General features: G+C 39.1%; 1 protein-coding gene across 3 annotated transcripts in view; it reads right to left on the bottom strand.

The window, feature by feature from the left end:
* The window catches only part of kalrna (kalirin RhoGEF kinase a), a 152,300-nt gene that overhangs the window by 107,019 nt on the left and 30,011 nt on the right, over nucleotides 1-15,270 (bottom strand). For all 3 annotated transcript variants that reach the window (XM_032566779.1, XM_032566780.1, XM_032566781.1), the window contains exons 2-7: nucleotides 10,217-10,291; nucleotides 6,800-6,914; nucleotides 3,633-3,825; nucleotides 2,630-2,803; nucleotides 2,464-2,547; nucleotides 727-858 (exon numbers count right to left, since the gene is read on the bottom strand). In XM_032566779.1, coding sequence (XP_032422670.1) covers nucleotides 727-858; nucleotides 2,464-2,547; nucleotides 2,630-2,803; nucleotides 3,633-3,825; nucleotides 6,800-6,914; nucleotides 10,217-10,291 — 773 coding nt within the window. The remainder of the gene's footprint in view (nucleotides 1-726; nucleotides 859-2,463; nucleotides 2,548-2,629; nucleotides 2,804-3,632; nucleotides 3,826-6,799; nucleotides 6,915-10,216; nucleotides 10,292-15,270) is intronic.

Below are 15,270 nucleotides of genomic sequence, written 5' to 3'. Positions count from 1 at the left end.
CATTTGGTTTCAAAGCAGACAAGTAATTATAGAATACACTTTCCTGAAAAAAAATAAAACAAGAGGACACCACCATATATGGGTGAGGACAATGTGTTCATACCAGTGTAGCCTTTCACTGTCTGTCTGCAGATTGATTGTTTCCTAGGAAATAACATATTTCTGATTGCAATATGTTGAATTGTTACCTAGCTGCTTACAGATCATCTCTTCCTGATGTGTAGATGAGCCGCATGAATACAATCTTCTATGGTTCCATCAGGGTTTATAGAGAAGGGGTCCTATGTTAACTCGGTCTGTTAAGATGTTTTGATTGAAATAGCTCTTGATTTTAGTACATGTGACCACTTAATGCTGCACATTTAAAGAATGACCGTTTGCAGTTCTTTATAATCCATAAAATATTTTGAAAATCTGCTGTGCATAATAATTTGGAACAGTGCATTTGAGTTTTTTATTTTTGAAAAAAATACTGTTCTCATGGGGAGCTTTATTTAGTAAAATTTGATTTATACTGTAATAGTTCATGACTTGAAAATTATACTGAGCATCATTTGCATTGATCATTTAAGAAAATTGGAGAAAATATAATTTGCATAATAATTTGGAACACGGTGTAAGTTTTGTGTCTTACCTCTAGTTTTATGAGTAAATGCAGATATAGCTTAAACTGTAAGGCAGATATATTCCCAGTTCAAGGGATCCTTCCTGCTGTCAGATTCTTACCTTGGGTACCAGACTCTGAAAGTCAGCAGAACCTGAGATGCAGTTCCTTCCAGAAAATCCATCACTGGATCGAATACACTGAAGCAACCTTTGGCCTTCCCGGTCCAACTCCTCCACTGGAGCCTTTAGCACCTGAAATGGTATTAACTGGGACTTTAAGGCAGGGCACGTCCATTTGTACAGCACATTTCAGCAACAGGCATTTAATGGTGCTTCACACTCTAAACAGATGAATCTTTAGCCTTGATTTAAAGGAACTCAGTGTTTCGATTTTTTGGCAGTTTTCTATCATTTTGTTTCAGATTAGTGGAGAATAAAAACTGAATGCTGCTTCTCCTTATTTGGTTCTGGTTCTGAGGATGCAGAGCAGACCAGAACCAGAAGACCAGAGAGGTCTGGAAGGTCTTTAATTTATGTTAGTACTAAGGCTTTCAGTGATTTATAAATCTGTTCTCTTAGTTACAAGGAGCCTGTGTAAGGACACTAGAACTGGAGTGATGTGCTCTATATGACTGGATGAGTTCCTCTAGATCTTGCTCAGACATTAGTCCTTTGATCCTGGAAACATTCTACAGGTGATTGAACTGTCTTTGACCTGTCTGTAGGTTCAGGTCAAAGTTCATCACTACACCCAGATTTCAGGCTCACTTCTAGTTTCCAGCTGTAATAATTAAAGCTGTGTGCTGACTCTAGATCGATCCTCTTTAGGTCCATAATAATAATAACTTCAATTTTCTTTCTGTTCAGTTGGAGAAGCATGTTCACTCATTAATTTGGTTTATGCATCTACACCACATGTGTCAAACTCCAGTCCTCAAGGGCCGCTGTCTTGCAGTTTTTAGATGTGCCACAGGTACAAAACACTGGAATGAAATGGCTTAATAACCTCCTCCTTGTGTAGATCAGTTCTCCAGAGCCTTAATGACCTAATTATTCTATTCAGGTGTGGTGCAGCAGAGGCACATCTAAAAGTTGCAGGACTGCGGCCCTTGAGGACTGGAGTTTGACATCCCTGATTTACACAGTGCTTGTATGAGTTCATGGTCACATGGTGACATTGTAATTTACAGCTGTGTATCATCTGCATCGTTATGGTAACTAATCCTATTACTTGTTATAATCTGGGCTAGCAGGAGCATTGAGATAATAAATAAATGGGGCCCCAAGGCTGAACATTGTGGTGCTCCACATTTCTCAGCTCTATTGAAAAAAATTCTATTGGCATAAAAAAAACCTGTTCTTTAGGTCAGACAAGAACCAGAGAGAATGACCCAGCTCTGGTCAACACTGAGGTCCAGCAGAACCAGCACTGTGGTTATATGGATGTCATTGAACACTTTGACCAGGGCAACCTCAGTACTGTGGTAACCACGGAAACCCGACTGAAAGACATCAAAGCGGTTGGTTATCATTAGGAAGCTATGCAACTGCTGAAACAGCTTTTTCAGTAATTTTGCTGATGAATAGGTAGTTGGAGATCAACCTGTAATTCTGCAGCAGTGATTTGTTCAGATTGTTCCTTCTTATCAGTTGTTTGATAACTGCTGTTTTTAAAGCCTGGGGGAAAACACCTGATGAGAACGATGAGTTTACTATTCAGATCAGATCAAATGCAATGACAGGCAGAATTTCTTTAAACACTTGGGTAAACTGCAGGGGTATCAGGGGGAGGAACTTAGTCGGTGTGTTTAATTAAAGTAATAGTTTTTCCACTTTTAGGTAGATCAACTTTTGTACCTTTTTCTTCAGCTGTGTGTGCTCCTCTATTAATCGCCGGGATCCTTCTACATCTGCAGGAAAGTCTTTTATGGACAGAAGTTCCTGTAAGAAAGAACATATCTTTGTCATTTAGTTAAAAAAAAGGCTTTTGATTGTCTTAGTCCTGGATCCCTCAGCTATGTACCTGAAGGTCCTCCAGTCTAGACAGCAGGTGAACAGCATTGGACATGAACTCCTCCAGAGACACTCTCAGCTCGATCCATTCCTCATGGTTGTAGTCCAGAGAGCCTTCAAAGTCTTCGGTTAGCTGTGAGGGATCTACCAGTTTGGCCAGGCCTTCTACTGAAACCATACTGGTCTGCTTACACCGACCAGAAGACAGAAAAAGGAATTGGTCAATGAAACAGCAAAGTTTCCTTACATAAAAATATTGATACTGCACTGGGACTAATCACTTTACAAATGATTTCAGTAAAAACATGTAAAAACTGAATAAGATTTCATAATTTCACAGTGGGGTAACTACTGTAAACTGTAAACATGCCAACATGACCTGGTGGGCCGGTCTGTCAATAAACCTCTCTCACTGCAGAGCAGAAGAGGACAGTGGTTGATTTTTAGACTTTTGCCGAGGTAAATAAGATCAGTGGATGAGATCAGCTTCACATGTAAGAATCAGTTGAACACCGATCTCAAAGAATTAAGGAAATCGGCACCAATAAATCGGCTGGTCAATAAATCAGGGCACAATACATACAGCCTCATGCAGACCCACAGTGCACTGCGACTAGATGCTGCCAGCTCTGCGAGGCATTCTCTGCTTCGTATATACAGTATATACTGTATATGTTGAATTGAATTCAATGAGAAAGTGTGTCCAAACTTTTGGTCTGTACTGTATATATATATTTGTGTGTGGGCGTGTGGGTGTGTGTGTGTAGTGCATGTGAGAAGTGTGTGTGCCCATAGCCATCATTGTGAAAGCTGAAAATGGCAGATTATGAAGTGAAGGAAGCTTCTTTGTAAATCTGAGACTTTGTGCTTTGATAAGATCTTAACCTGCAGCTTCACATGCCAGTTGTTTGCCTGCTCTGCCACAACACAATTTAATGATGTAAAAAGTTGTGTACATATGCAACTTCAGTGGAAAATAAAAATAATTTTGTGCAGCAGCTCATTTATCCAACCTCAAAGGAGAACTTTGCACTTCCAAAGTTGGTCTTCTGTTTCTGCCAGAAGTTGTCTGGTTTGATGATGAGAGCCACACAGATCTCAGCTGGGAAATACTCCTGCAGTGTCTTCAGCAGAGGCTTGATTAGCTCCCACTTCGATCCTCGCATGTCGATGATAACAGTAAATCCCCGTTTGCAGACATCCTCACTGATGGGAGAAACAGAATCAACATGCAGGTGAGAGGAGACCACAGAGCTGAACATCAGAGAGCAGGAGAGGATATGCTACAACAGCTACACATCCAAAAGTCCCGCTGATTCTCCCTTTCCTGCCATTACATCAGACTTCCTGGGAAGTTTAAGTACTGTGCTGCTCCTGAGAGATGCCATCTCAAAGGGTTTGACCAGAACAGGACCTCCTTTTCTAGTTTTTTGAAGATGCTTTACATTTCACCTAGAATGTTTCTTTAATTCTGATCATGGGCTGGAAATTCCACTGAGAACTCCAGGCTTCAAAACCATTAATGGGACAATCATAATGGGAGCACTCAGCACAGATGGGTCACTGACCAACCTCTTACATTTGGGTTCATTGTTACAAACACACACAAACACATTTCTGCCTGATAAAAACGTGTAGCAAGTCCAGAAACATATAAACCTTCTATTGCAGCAGCATAAACACACGATGGGGTCATTTAAAAACGCAACATTTATTCTGATTGAATTTATTTAGTAGGAGTAAATAAAATGTGAGGAGGGATTTGGTTGTAATAAAATCACTTGAAGCCCAATTATTTTCCTCCCCACTGTAAAAAATTGCAACCGTCTTGTTATACCAGTAAAACAGCACCTGAAGGAAAGTTCGACCAGTTGATCTCTCCTGATCAGCCAGAGTCCTGCATCGTCCCTGCTCTCCTCTCTTCAGCTCACTCCACGAGTTTTTAAAGGGCACAAGGACTGAGACACTGCTGAAGAAAGGTTGATTTCTGTCTTGGTCTGACTACTGAAGAATCATTATGTAATTGAAAGGTCCAGTGATAAGGTATTTTCAGTTTTCTGACAGAAGTAAGCATATCCTATAAAAATCTCCTGAAGTCCCCAAGAGTTCTACACTACACTCCAACGAGTCTGCCTCAGCATTTAGAAGAGAAAGAGGCCCACAGCATCACAGATCCTCTGGCATTCTGTCCAGAGAGCATCAGGTGCTCTTCCACATCCCCTGTTTTACACTAAACTTATCCAAAGGGTTTGTTGACAAAAAATCTCACTTTTGGTCTGACTAAAATGCACTTAAAGTTTCAAAAGATTTCAAGTGTGATCTATCAAAGTTCCATTCCAGTTACATGTCTATCTTTGGTTTTAGTTTTACAAGTGGCATTTAACAAAATGTTTCTATAATGTGCCTGTTTGTAATTAAAGTGAACAGACAAAAGCACAACATGCCAAAGAAAATTCAAATCAGCAAAACAAAAGCCTGCATTGACAGACAAATCATCTGAAAGCACAAAATGACAGGTCTGACTGATGATTCACACCAAGATGAATGAAATGTTTCTTTCAGTTTTAGGAGCAGTTAAGCAGAGGTTGGTGGGGTAGTGGAGAACAGAAGAATAAAACATTTCCAACATTTAAAGGTGACACTTTGGTTTCTGTAAAATCCGTTCCTGCCCATCCATCCTGTAGTTGTTCATCTTCTTACTGTAAGTCAGTTCTTCATCTAACTACTCATTGGAAATCGTCTTGACACAAAATACCGTTTCCTGCCTTTGCTCCAGTTTTAAATTCAGATGAAGTAATGAAAACAAATAGCATAGCAGTAACATCCCCAACATGTTTATGTGCAATGATTAAATTATATCACCTGTGGAGCTGTAAGAAGCTATTATTTGCTTAAATGATTCATAAGTTGGATCTCAGAAGTTTACCAAATAAAAACATTTTTCTGCGGTTTTGCTAAGATCAAAATGTATCAGTCTCACCAATAAAACGATTCTTCAAAATAAAACAAGGATTTTTTCCAAACATAAAATGATATAACTGAACCAGAAGAGAGAGCATTGCATGTTATACAGCCTTGCTAAAAGTGAAACAGAGTTCTCTACTATGCTCCATATCTGCTTTAAAGAGATATCTGCTTTAAATGTAAGGTGGTCCCTTCTTACCACCTTACATTTTGGTGGTTCCTCTGACTTCATTTTAAACACAAATTTCATAATGAAAATTACTTGTTAAACCCAGATATTTACATACATTACACAGAAAGTAACATCACCATATCTACTTGCTAAATGCAATGAAATAAAAATTCTTAAAATAATTCCAGTTCAAATGTTCACACACATTTCCTTAACATTTGGTAGGAATATCTTTTAAACTTTCAAATGGCCACTCCAAATAATTGACTTTTTCATGTTTTGATCCACTCTGTTACTAATTCGCAGGTTTATTTCATATCAGTGTCTTTTAAAATATTCGGCTGCTAATTGAATGGAAACATGCTGATATTACCTCCAACTTTAAATCTCATACAGTATTAATATTAATCTAACAGAAGCAAATATTTTACCGCTTTTCTCAGGAAGGCACAAACTCTTCTCTTCACCATGGAAACAGCCGATGAGGTGAGCAGGCAAAGAGGGACTGTACTCTTTATTTAAGTTTAAATATTCTGGATGTTACATCTTTTCTCATTTTTATTTTAAAGATTTTTCTGCAGAGGTATGCAGGGATATCAGTGCCATGGATGACTGAGATCACCTTTCACCATCAGCAAGAATCTGTTTTCATTCTGCTTCTACAAGTCAAGTGAACAGGAAATCGAAATCAAGTGAAAAAGCGACCCAGTTCAGATCCCACAGAGAGTGGCTCCAGACTCTCTTTGACCTGTTTATGATCGGTTTTCTTTGCACCTTCCATTTCTCCCAAGCACCCCCGGACTGGGCTGGAGCCACAGACTCAAACAGCGCTGCTTTCACAAAGATGCAAATCAAGCGCTGCTCCCCATCTGCTGCAGAGCTGGCCAAAGAAGGAGCACTTGATTCTACAACCAGGACAGCGCTTAACACACTCCTCACCCACACTTCTTCTTTCTAGGATCTGCCTGCCAGGTTAACAAAATGTCCAAGAGCAAAATGCAAAAACATGGTGTGTATATGTGTTTGCAGCAGGACTGTGGGTACCTGGGGACAGTAGACAGGTAGGTGACCAGCCGCCTCAGGTCCTCCTGTTTTATTCGGTCGTGGTTGCTCCTGGCTGGAAATGTCAGAATTGGTCCTCCTCTTTTATCTCGCCCACCTGGAAAATTCAGCAACTAGCGATGTTCAGTATTTAGAAAGTATTTCAATCACATTTTTATATTTACTAAGTAAGAAGATAATGACTGCTTTGGAAATGGAACTAGCATTTGAATTAGGGGTGCACCAATCTTTAAAAAGTCTGGCCTATCAATTCCGTTTTTAGCCAATACTCTTTTTTTGTCTGAAATGTTGCTAAACATAGTAAGAGTTGACAATAGTGGGGTGACTAGTTAATTGAAAACGTGCAGACATGACCTGGTGGGGGGTCGGTCAGTCAAACCTCTCACTGCACAGCAGAAGTGGACAGTGGTTGATTTTAGACCTTTGCTGAGGTAGATAAGATCAGTGAATAAGATCGGCTTCACATGTAAGTATCAGCCGATCACTGATCTCCCAAAATGAAGGAATTTGGTGCCAATAAATCAACTGGCCATTTTATCGATTGGCTGATTTATCAGGGCATCCCTAACGGGAAATAATAAGGTTTCCTGGTTCCTGGATCAGGTCTGTTCTTGTTCTGAACTGAAGAAGCATTCTGAATGAGAGGAAACACGAGAATAAGTCCAGTTACCTCTGACTACATCACTACAGATCTTGCATGTTCTATGATTAAAACCCAATGGTTAGGATTTCAAATGAGTGATAGTTCAAAACACCAGGTCGTATACACACTAGTTTTATCTGATTACTCTGATCTTTAAGGTCTGAGATGAGCAATGGAAGACTCTATGGAGACAAATGCAAGAATGCATTTATATCAAGTTCACTGAGCTCTAAACTAGCTAGCAAAGCTCATTCAGTTTAAGAAACACTTTAACATGTACCCAAGTACACAGTTATATGATCACAACAGCTTCAGGGTTGTAAACACGATGTCATGATTAAGTCTTGGTCAGAGTGAAATGTATACATATGTGCAAAAAGTTAGATTCCTGAGGTTGTGTACTACTACTTCCTCATGTTGTTTTCAGACAGCTACAGATGTTGTTTGCTTTACCTCCTAAATAAATCATGAGGTTTATCAATAATACTTACACATGTTTTCGTAATTTGTTTTTTCTTCATATGACTTAATCCATTTTTTCTTTCAATTTGACTACATGTCAGAGCTGAGAGGACAACACTGACATACAACGGTGTTCAAATCTAATAAAAGCAGCTAAAACTTTATATTCCATTCTGGTTAAAATTCCATTTGGCTACTTAGTGGAACTGGTAGCAGCTGTGATTGTTGCAGATCCAACAATCCCAGCTTCAAGATCGATTGAAATCTACAGCAACTTACTGGTGACAAAATCAGTGCCATTAAACTTCCAAAAGTATTATTCCAGAGGTCAGAACTACTCCCTTGTTCATGCTGATGTTACAGTAACCAGGGCATGGTACCCCACTAACAGCATTACAGTGTCTACCGGATTCTCCTCACAGCTATGTCAGACACTCAGCATGTTTTCTCCAAAACCATCCAAAACGTAAACTCTCTGAGTCTTTGTGATAAACGATGTGTGCTGAGATGGCTTGCTCAGATTAACGTAAGAAACACAAACCACAGTGTTTGTCTAAGTGCTACTCAATCGTGAAAAAGAGAGAGACAGAGAGAGGGGGGGAGTTGGAGGAGAAAATGTTGTAGTGATCTATGAAAGAATCTTGATGACGAGTACTTGTTGGCATGCAGCCTCTGACATGTTCTCGCTCTCTATTTCCTGCTCTGTCCCGCAGGTTCTCCACCACTTTCTCTTTTTGATTCAGACTTTTGTACTATGCATTAATACAACACAAAGAGATCAACACTCAAAGTACTACAGCTAATACGATCCTTATAAAGGCTTTATGTTTAGATACACATATTTTCAGATACACTCTACCTTGGGCACTAACTACATCTTGCATTAACTTGTACCGTGTGCTTTCAATGATGTTGTAGTTATTATTACACATGCCTATGTTGTCTATTGATATGGCTAGGGTGTTGTTATGTGTTCTCTCTTTGTTTCTTTCTCTCTTTCCCTGTAAACCTTTCTACCCCACCTCTCTCTCTCTCTCTCTTTATATATATATATATATATATATAACTCTATATAACTGTCACACACTGTACTATATATACAGTACAGTCTGTACTGTGTATATATATATACAGTACAGACCAAAAGTTTGGACGCACTTTGGACACACTTTCAATGAGAAGGTGTGTCCAAACTTTTGGTCTGAACTGAGTACAGACCAAAAGTCTGGACACACAGTTGTGTCCAAACTTTTGGTCTGTACTATATAGCATCATACCAACTTGTGAAAGTAAATCTGTCAGGCCTCACCTTGGCACTCAGGCAACAATACTGAGTGCTACACTGTCAGAAAACAGGTTACATAAATGAATAAAAAAAGTTTTTTTAATTTTGTCATATATTAGATCTATTGGTGACATGTGGAAAAGATAAATCAACATCACTTAATAATATAATATGAAGCCTTAAAAGTTTTGATCTGTCAAATATTCTAAATGCCAATTTGCACATTTGTTTTAGGTGTAACAAAGCTACTCCTAAAATAAAATAGTTTAAAGCTATGAGCCAAACAGTCCATCTAAGCTTTATGCCATCAGTCTGTCAAGTCATCTGTCAACTCGTTCTTTTACCAAATATTCTATATTTCCATTAACAATCACATCCATCCTTCCAAGGATGGAGGCATTTTCCATTTTCCCAACATTTTTGTCAATCACTCTGACCAGCAATAATCACATAAGCAGCTCTTTCAACATCAGGCTTTCATGATTGCTGCAGAGAATCCCATTGTTCTTTGTCTAAATGAAACTCTCCATCTGTTTCCTCCCAAGACATGTCCTTACAGAATGTGAACATCTTTGGGACATCCGGGGGCTTATTTTGTCATGACATCTTATTTACTATGTGAAAATGTTTTATAGGGAGTGAGATGGCCTGTGGGCTGGGAGTGTTCAGGGTCTGCTTATATTGGCATTTAGTGAGAGCAGCAGACAGACAGAAGGGAGAAGAACCCATAAATAAAGGTGCTGTTGTGGAGAGCCCGGGATGATGTTTCTTCACTTAGGAAGCGTGAATCTAACTCCGACGCTGATAAATGTTTTCACAGATATTCTAAATCTAAGAGGAAGTCTACCTCTGATTACTCTTTGTAGAGCTGTGTAATATCATTATGTGGATGTCCATATTAGCTTATTCTATGGTCATAATTCAGAGCATATCTCACATGTGATAAGTGTAATGTTGAAGTTCCTTGCAGTCCTTGTTGGTTGACTTTCGGCATTGACAAGACACTCACCCGACACGAAGGCGACTTTCTCCTTCAGCACAGGCAAAACATCAGACGCCTTTATGCCTTCAGTCCTGAGGGAGCCTAGAGAGACGAGAGAGAAACTCTCAGCATTAATCCCATTATCAGATCAACATTCCTGTGAGAGAGCAATCACACTTGGATTCAACTCTCGCTTCTCTATATAACTGTCACACACTGACACTACTTTCTGAATAGAATATTGCCTTTGACATGAATAAATATTATAATGTGTGTATAAATACTGTATCCAGCCTTCCTTCAGAATCAGGACAGAACAATTTCTTTCCATTCTTATTCCTTTGTTCTCTTTTGATTTTTTGCTCAGTTCATCTGGTCGCCCGTCTGTCATGTTATGAAATCTCTCTCTCTTGTTCTTTTCTTTGTGTTCATGCTCTCTCAACCTCCCCTGCCTCCTCCTCTTCTCAGATGAAAACAAGCCCAAATGTCCACAACCTGCTGCGTGTGTAGGTGCATGCGTGTGCATGTGTGTGGGGGTGCGTACACGTGTGTGAGAGGGTGTCGTCGAGTGTGAGTGCATGGTGGTGCATGTGTGATACAAGTCAAACACACATTCCAAACTGAGAACACTAAGTCAGCAGAATGTGTCTCAGGACACAGAAAGAGAGAGGAGGAGGGAGACAGTGGCTGTTATTGAATGTGTGATCTTCATGTTTCAGGACCATATTTTTATATCTGGTATATAATATATTAGTATGCATAACTGGCAGGGATCAAAAGTAAGGCTGAGTTTTACAAACCACTGAATTCAAGATATATTAGGACGTATGAATTTGACAAGTGATATGATTTCTGGTGAGCAGGGTGCATTTCATTTATGATTCGAATTGTGATTCGAATTGTGAAGGAACTCCTCCAGGAGTTCCTTCATATTAATACATACTGATAATCTTGTTTTTATTTTTGTGCAGAACTTCCATCTACAGTTAATGACAGAAGTTATAGTTGTTACTGTTATTATTATTTGGGTTATAATAGGTGGAACCATTTTTCCAGAATGGACTAATGAGCCTCCATACAATTTCAAATGCTTTAAAAACTAAAATTGAGTCGGTGGTAGGAGTTTGCCCCGCAATAGGTAGGTTGCCAGTTCCATCCCTGTTCGTTGTGGTCTAGGCTAAAACACTTCACCCATCTTGCCTGATGGTGGTGGACATCATTGCCCAACAGGTGGTGCTGATGCATGGCAGCCTCTCCTCTGTCTGTCTGCCCCAGAGCAGCTGTGGCTACTGTCCAGTAGCTTGCCACCATAGGTGTGTGAATGTGAATGGATGAATGTAGTGTGACACGTTTGTGGTTCTCTGGACTTGATACCAGTACAGCCCATTCACCAAATGTTCTTTATATTAAGATAATTCCCCAGCTATGGTCAATGAGGGTTCATAAGCCTCAGTTTGCATAAAACCTTTTTAGAACATACAGAATCATATGCTAAAACATCTGAGTGAATGAATTTGAATAATTGGAACTGTATATGTTGTTTTGACCCTGTAGTGAAAAGGGATGATTTCAATTAATATAAACTTGTGCACCAAAATTGTGTTCTCAAGAATCTTAATAGCTCTATGCTAAATTATCATTCCAGCTGAAAACATGATTAGCCGTTATATGACAGAAGTATCTGACCAATATGGACCCACATACCAGACCTCCAGGGTGCAAACTCAGCTGACAGCTGAACGACATACGTTCTGTCACAGTCAAAGCAGGATAATCACTGCAAAACACGTTGGGCCCTTCAACTAAAGGAGGAAAGCAAAGCAACAGGGTCCACGGTGTGTGTCCATGCAGGGGTGTCTGTGCATGTGTAAACAGCTTCTGTCATTTGCACACATACACACACATGCATTCTTACAAACAGAGAAGCATACAGGAAGCTGTTAGTCCCTTTTCTGGGCTAACACTCACACTTCAGTTTTCTTTTGAACTGTGATAATGGCTCAGTGTTGAAAGGTTGGCTTTATGAACTTTACAAACACACAGATCTCTGAAACTTAGAGCGTAGATATGAAATGCATCTGATCATGAGATAAGAAAAGAGACTTCTCATTTCACCTGATTATTTCAGAAGTAACCCCCGATTGCCATTTAAAGCTGAGAGCTAGCAGAGCAGGATGACATGGATTCCCCACAGTGATATTAAAATATGATTCATGTGGAATCCAGTCACCATGTGACCAAATAAGTTTTTTTTTTTTTTTTAATGGTTTGCTATTGTTCTGCAAATGAAACAGATGTCAGAGGCACAGGAAAGACATTTTAAATCAAAGACAAAAACATGCCAAGAGCTGCTTGTAGCTGCATTTAAGCTCCAGCCAGTAAAACTGATATATCGTCTCAGTCTTACTTCGTCATTTTATCCATATAGCACCTCTGTGGACTGGGATCATTTTGACCCAGTGAAATGGAAAAAGGCTCCCGTATCTGTTAATAGACTAAAAAAAAGCATCTCTGCTTTAATAATACACATAATTATACAGTATATGCACTGAGTTAAGGGTCAACCATTTAATAACAAAAGGTCATGAGGAACCAGAACATGTTTATGATCTGTCAAAGCAACTGGAGGGATTCCAAGGACTGATTCTATTGCAATTCTATACGCTGGCTGAGATGGATTAGTTTACTTTTCCTCCTTTTCTTACAGCTTGATAAACCATCTTTAATACAGTAAAGATGAAATTGTTACTGGTTTCAATGATTGGCTGCAACGTATTATTTTTGTGATTCGCCTTCCAGTTTTAAAATTAAATCATCATTAAAACTGCTTTAGGTGACCCTGCAGTAAAACCTCCAGTATTTTGTGCATTCAATGTATTGTCTTGTGGCAACGCACTTATATCCAGGTGCGTTGCCATGGATACAAGCAGAAGGCAGTGAAAGTAAGGTGTCGTTGTTTCAACCAACTGTTAAATGAAGATGTACAGTACAGACCAAATGTTTGGACACACTTTCTCATTGAATTCAATGAGAAGGTGTGTCCAAACTTTTGGTCTGAACTGAGTACAGACCAAAGGTTTGGACACACAGTTGTGTCCAAACTTTTGGTCTGTACTGTATGTTGGACTTTAAGCAACAAAGGCCTCAACAAGGTGAAGGAGACAAAACAAACAGCTAGCTCTAGCTCCTTAGCTGCTAATGCTAAGGAAGGTCAGTTTTATCAGGATGTTTGCGCTGTTCAGAACACTCACGTATGTCTGTTACTGGTTACCATATAATGCATATATGTAAACGTGGGCTGTTTGAAAAATAAAAATATTTATGCTGAAGTTAATCTGATAGCAATATTTACACTTACTTTTATTATGTCAATATTGTCTTTTAGAAAATTAAGCTTGACACGAGTTGGAAAATTTCTGAAGCTCCTACAACATCTTATGATTACCAATGCTTTTTAGCCCAAATGCTGTTATGCAGGGGTCTCAAACTCCAGTCCTCAAGGGCCACTGTCCTGCAGTTTTTAGATGTGCCACAGGTACAAAACGCTGGAATGAAATGGCTTAATTTCCTCCTCCTTGTGTAGATCAGTTCTCTAGAGTATTGCTAATGACCTAATTATTTTATTAGGTGTGGTGCAGCAGAGGCACATCTAAAAGTTGCAGGACTGCGGCCCTTGAGGACTGGAGTTTGAGACCCCTGCTGTTATGTCTCCTTTAGGAGCTCTTTTTTATGTGAGGGAACTGTGACAAAATTATGAACATGATTTTACTTTAAAAATAAAATATACTGAGCCATTATAATGTTCAGGAAGGAGACGAGCTTTGAAAGGAAGATGTTTTGTGTCAAATTTGTGAATCAGCCTCAAAATAAAAGCAAAATATGTTAAAGACTCTCATTATTCACAGTAAAGATAGTCCTGTACAAACATGGGCTGAGCCTGAGAACACCTTCCCTACTGTTAAGTACGGGGGTGGCAGCATCATGCTGCGGGTAAGTTTGATACATGGGGGGACTGGTTCACTTCACAGAAAAGAAGTGGTCTCATGAAGAAAGAACATTATGTGGAAACTTCTCATTTGAAGTCATCAGCCATGATGTTAAATGGACCTTGCAGGTAGACAATGACCCGATAAGCCAAAGGTAACAAAGTGGCTTAAGTCTAACAAAGTTAATGTTTCTGCAACCATACAAAAGCCCTGATTGGAGTCTGGTAGAGAAATGGCGGGCAGAGCTACAAAGGTGTGTGTGAGCAAGGTGGGCTACAAACCGACACCAGTTAACCACATTAGTTCTGTCAGGAGGAATGAGCCAAAATTCCAGACAGTTGTGAAAAACTTCTGGAAGGAAACTTTAAACATTTAATCAAATTTATGGTGTTAAAAGGTAATTCTACCAAATACTATGAACATTTATGTAAACTTTTGACACTGAAGTTTTGATCAGTCAAATTGATCAAAACTTGACTGACCTAAAACAGAAAAACTTTAGTCCCATTTAAAGTTAGACAATAAAAACTCTGTTTTGTATTAAATGTATGTGAATATCTGGTTTTAGCTTTTGTGAATATTGTTCAAGTGAATTGAGAAGAACATAAGTTAACTAACATAACTTATGTCACAGAAAAATTCTGAAGTTCTGGGTCATTTAGTTTCTACTCTAGTGTAGGTTCAGTTTTCTTGCTGGCTGTTCTGTCTAATTGAGATAGGAGCAGAAAGCAAATATGTAAATGCTTCCAACTGACATTGCAAGCACCTGCAGAAAGGAATGCACACACACACACGCACATGCACTCGCCCACCCCTGCACACACACACATACCCATAGATAATATTAACAGGAACTTGATGTGGGAATGCAAATAAGTATAATGTTGACTGGACTGTGTGTAAACCAGAACAAGTCTTGTCATGTACTGTATGTGGATGATGGATGAACAGGCCACTGAATGAAGTGTTCAGAGAATGCTAATGCTTTTTATCTCACTTTTTTAAAAAAAACAACAAAAACAAAACATGTTAAAACCAGAATCATTAAAACTTCATGGTTTCATGTTGGTTTCCACTTTATCCTCACAATGTATT

This window comes from Xiphophorus hellerii, chromosome 7 (genome assembly GCF_003331165.1).
Source record: "Xiphophorus hellerii strain 12219 chromosome 7, Xiphophorus_hellerii-4.1, whole genome shotgun sequence".
Lineage (NCBI taxonomy): Eukaryota > Metazoa > Chordata > Actinopteri > Cyprinodontiformes > Poeciliidae > Xiphophorus > Xiphophorus hellerii.
Note: the sequence above shows the minus strand (reverse complement) of the source record. Positions and strands in the feature narration are given on the sequence as shown.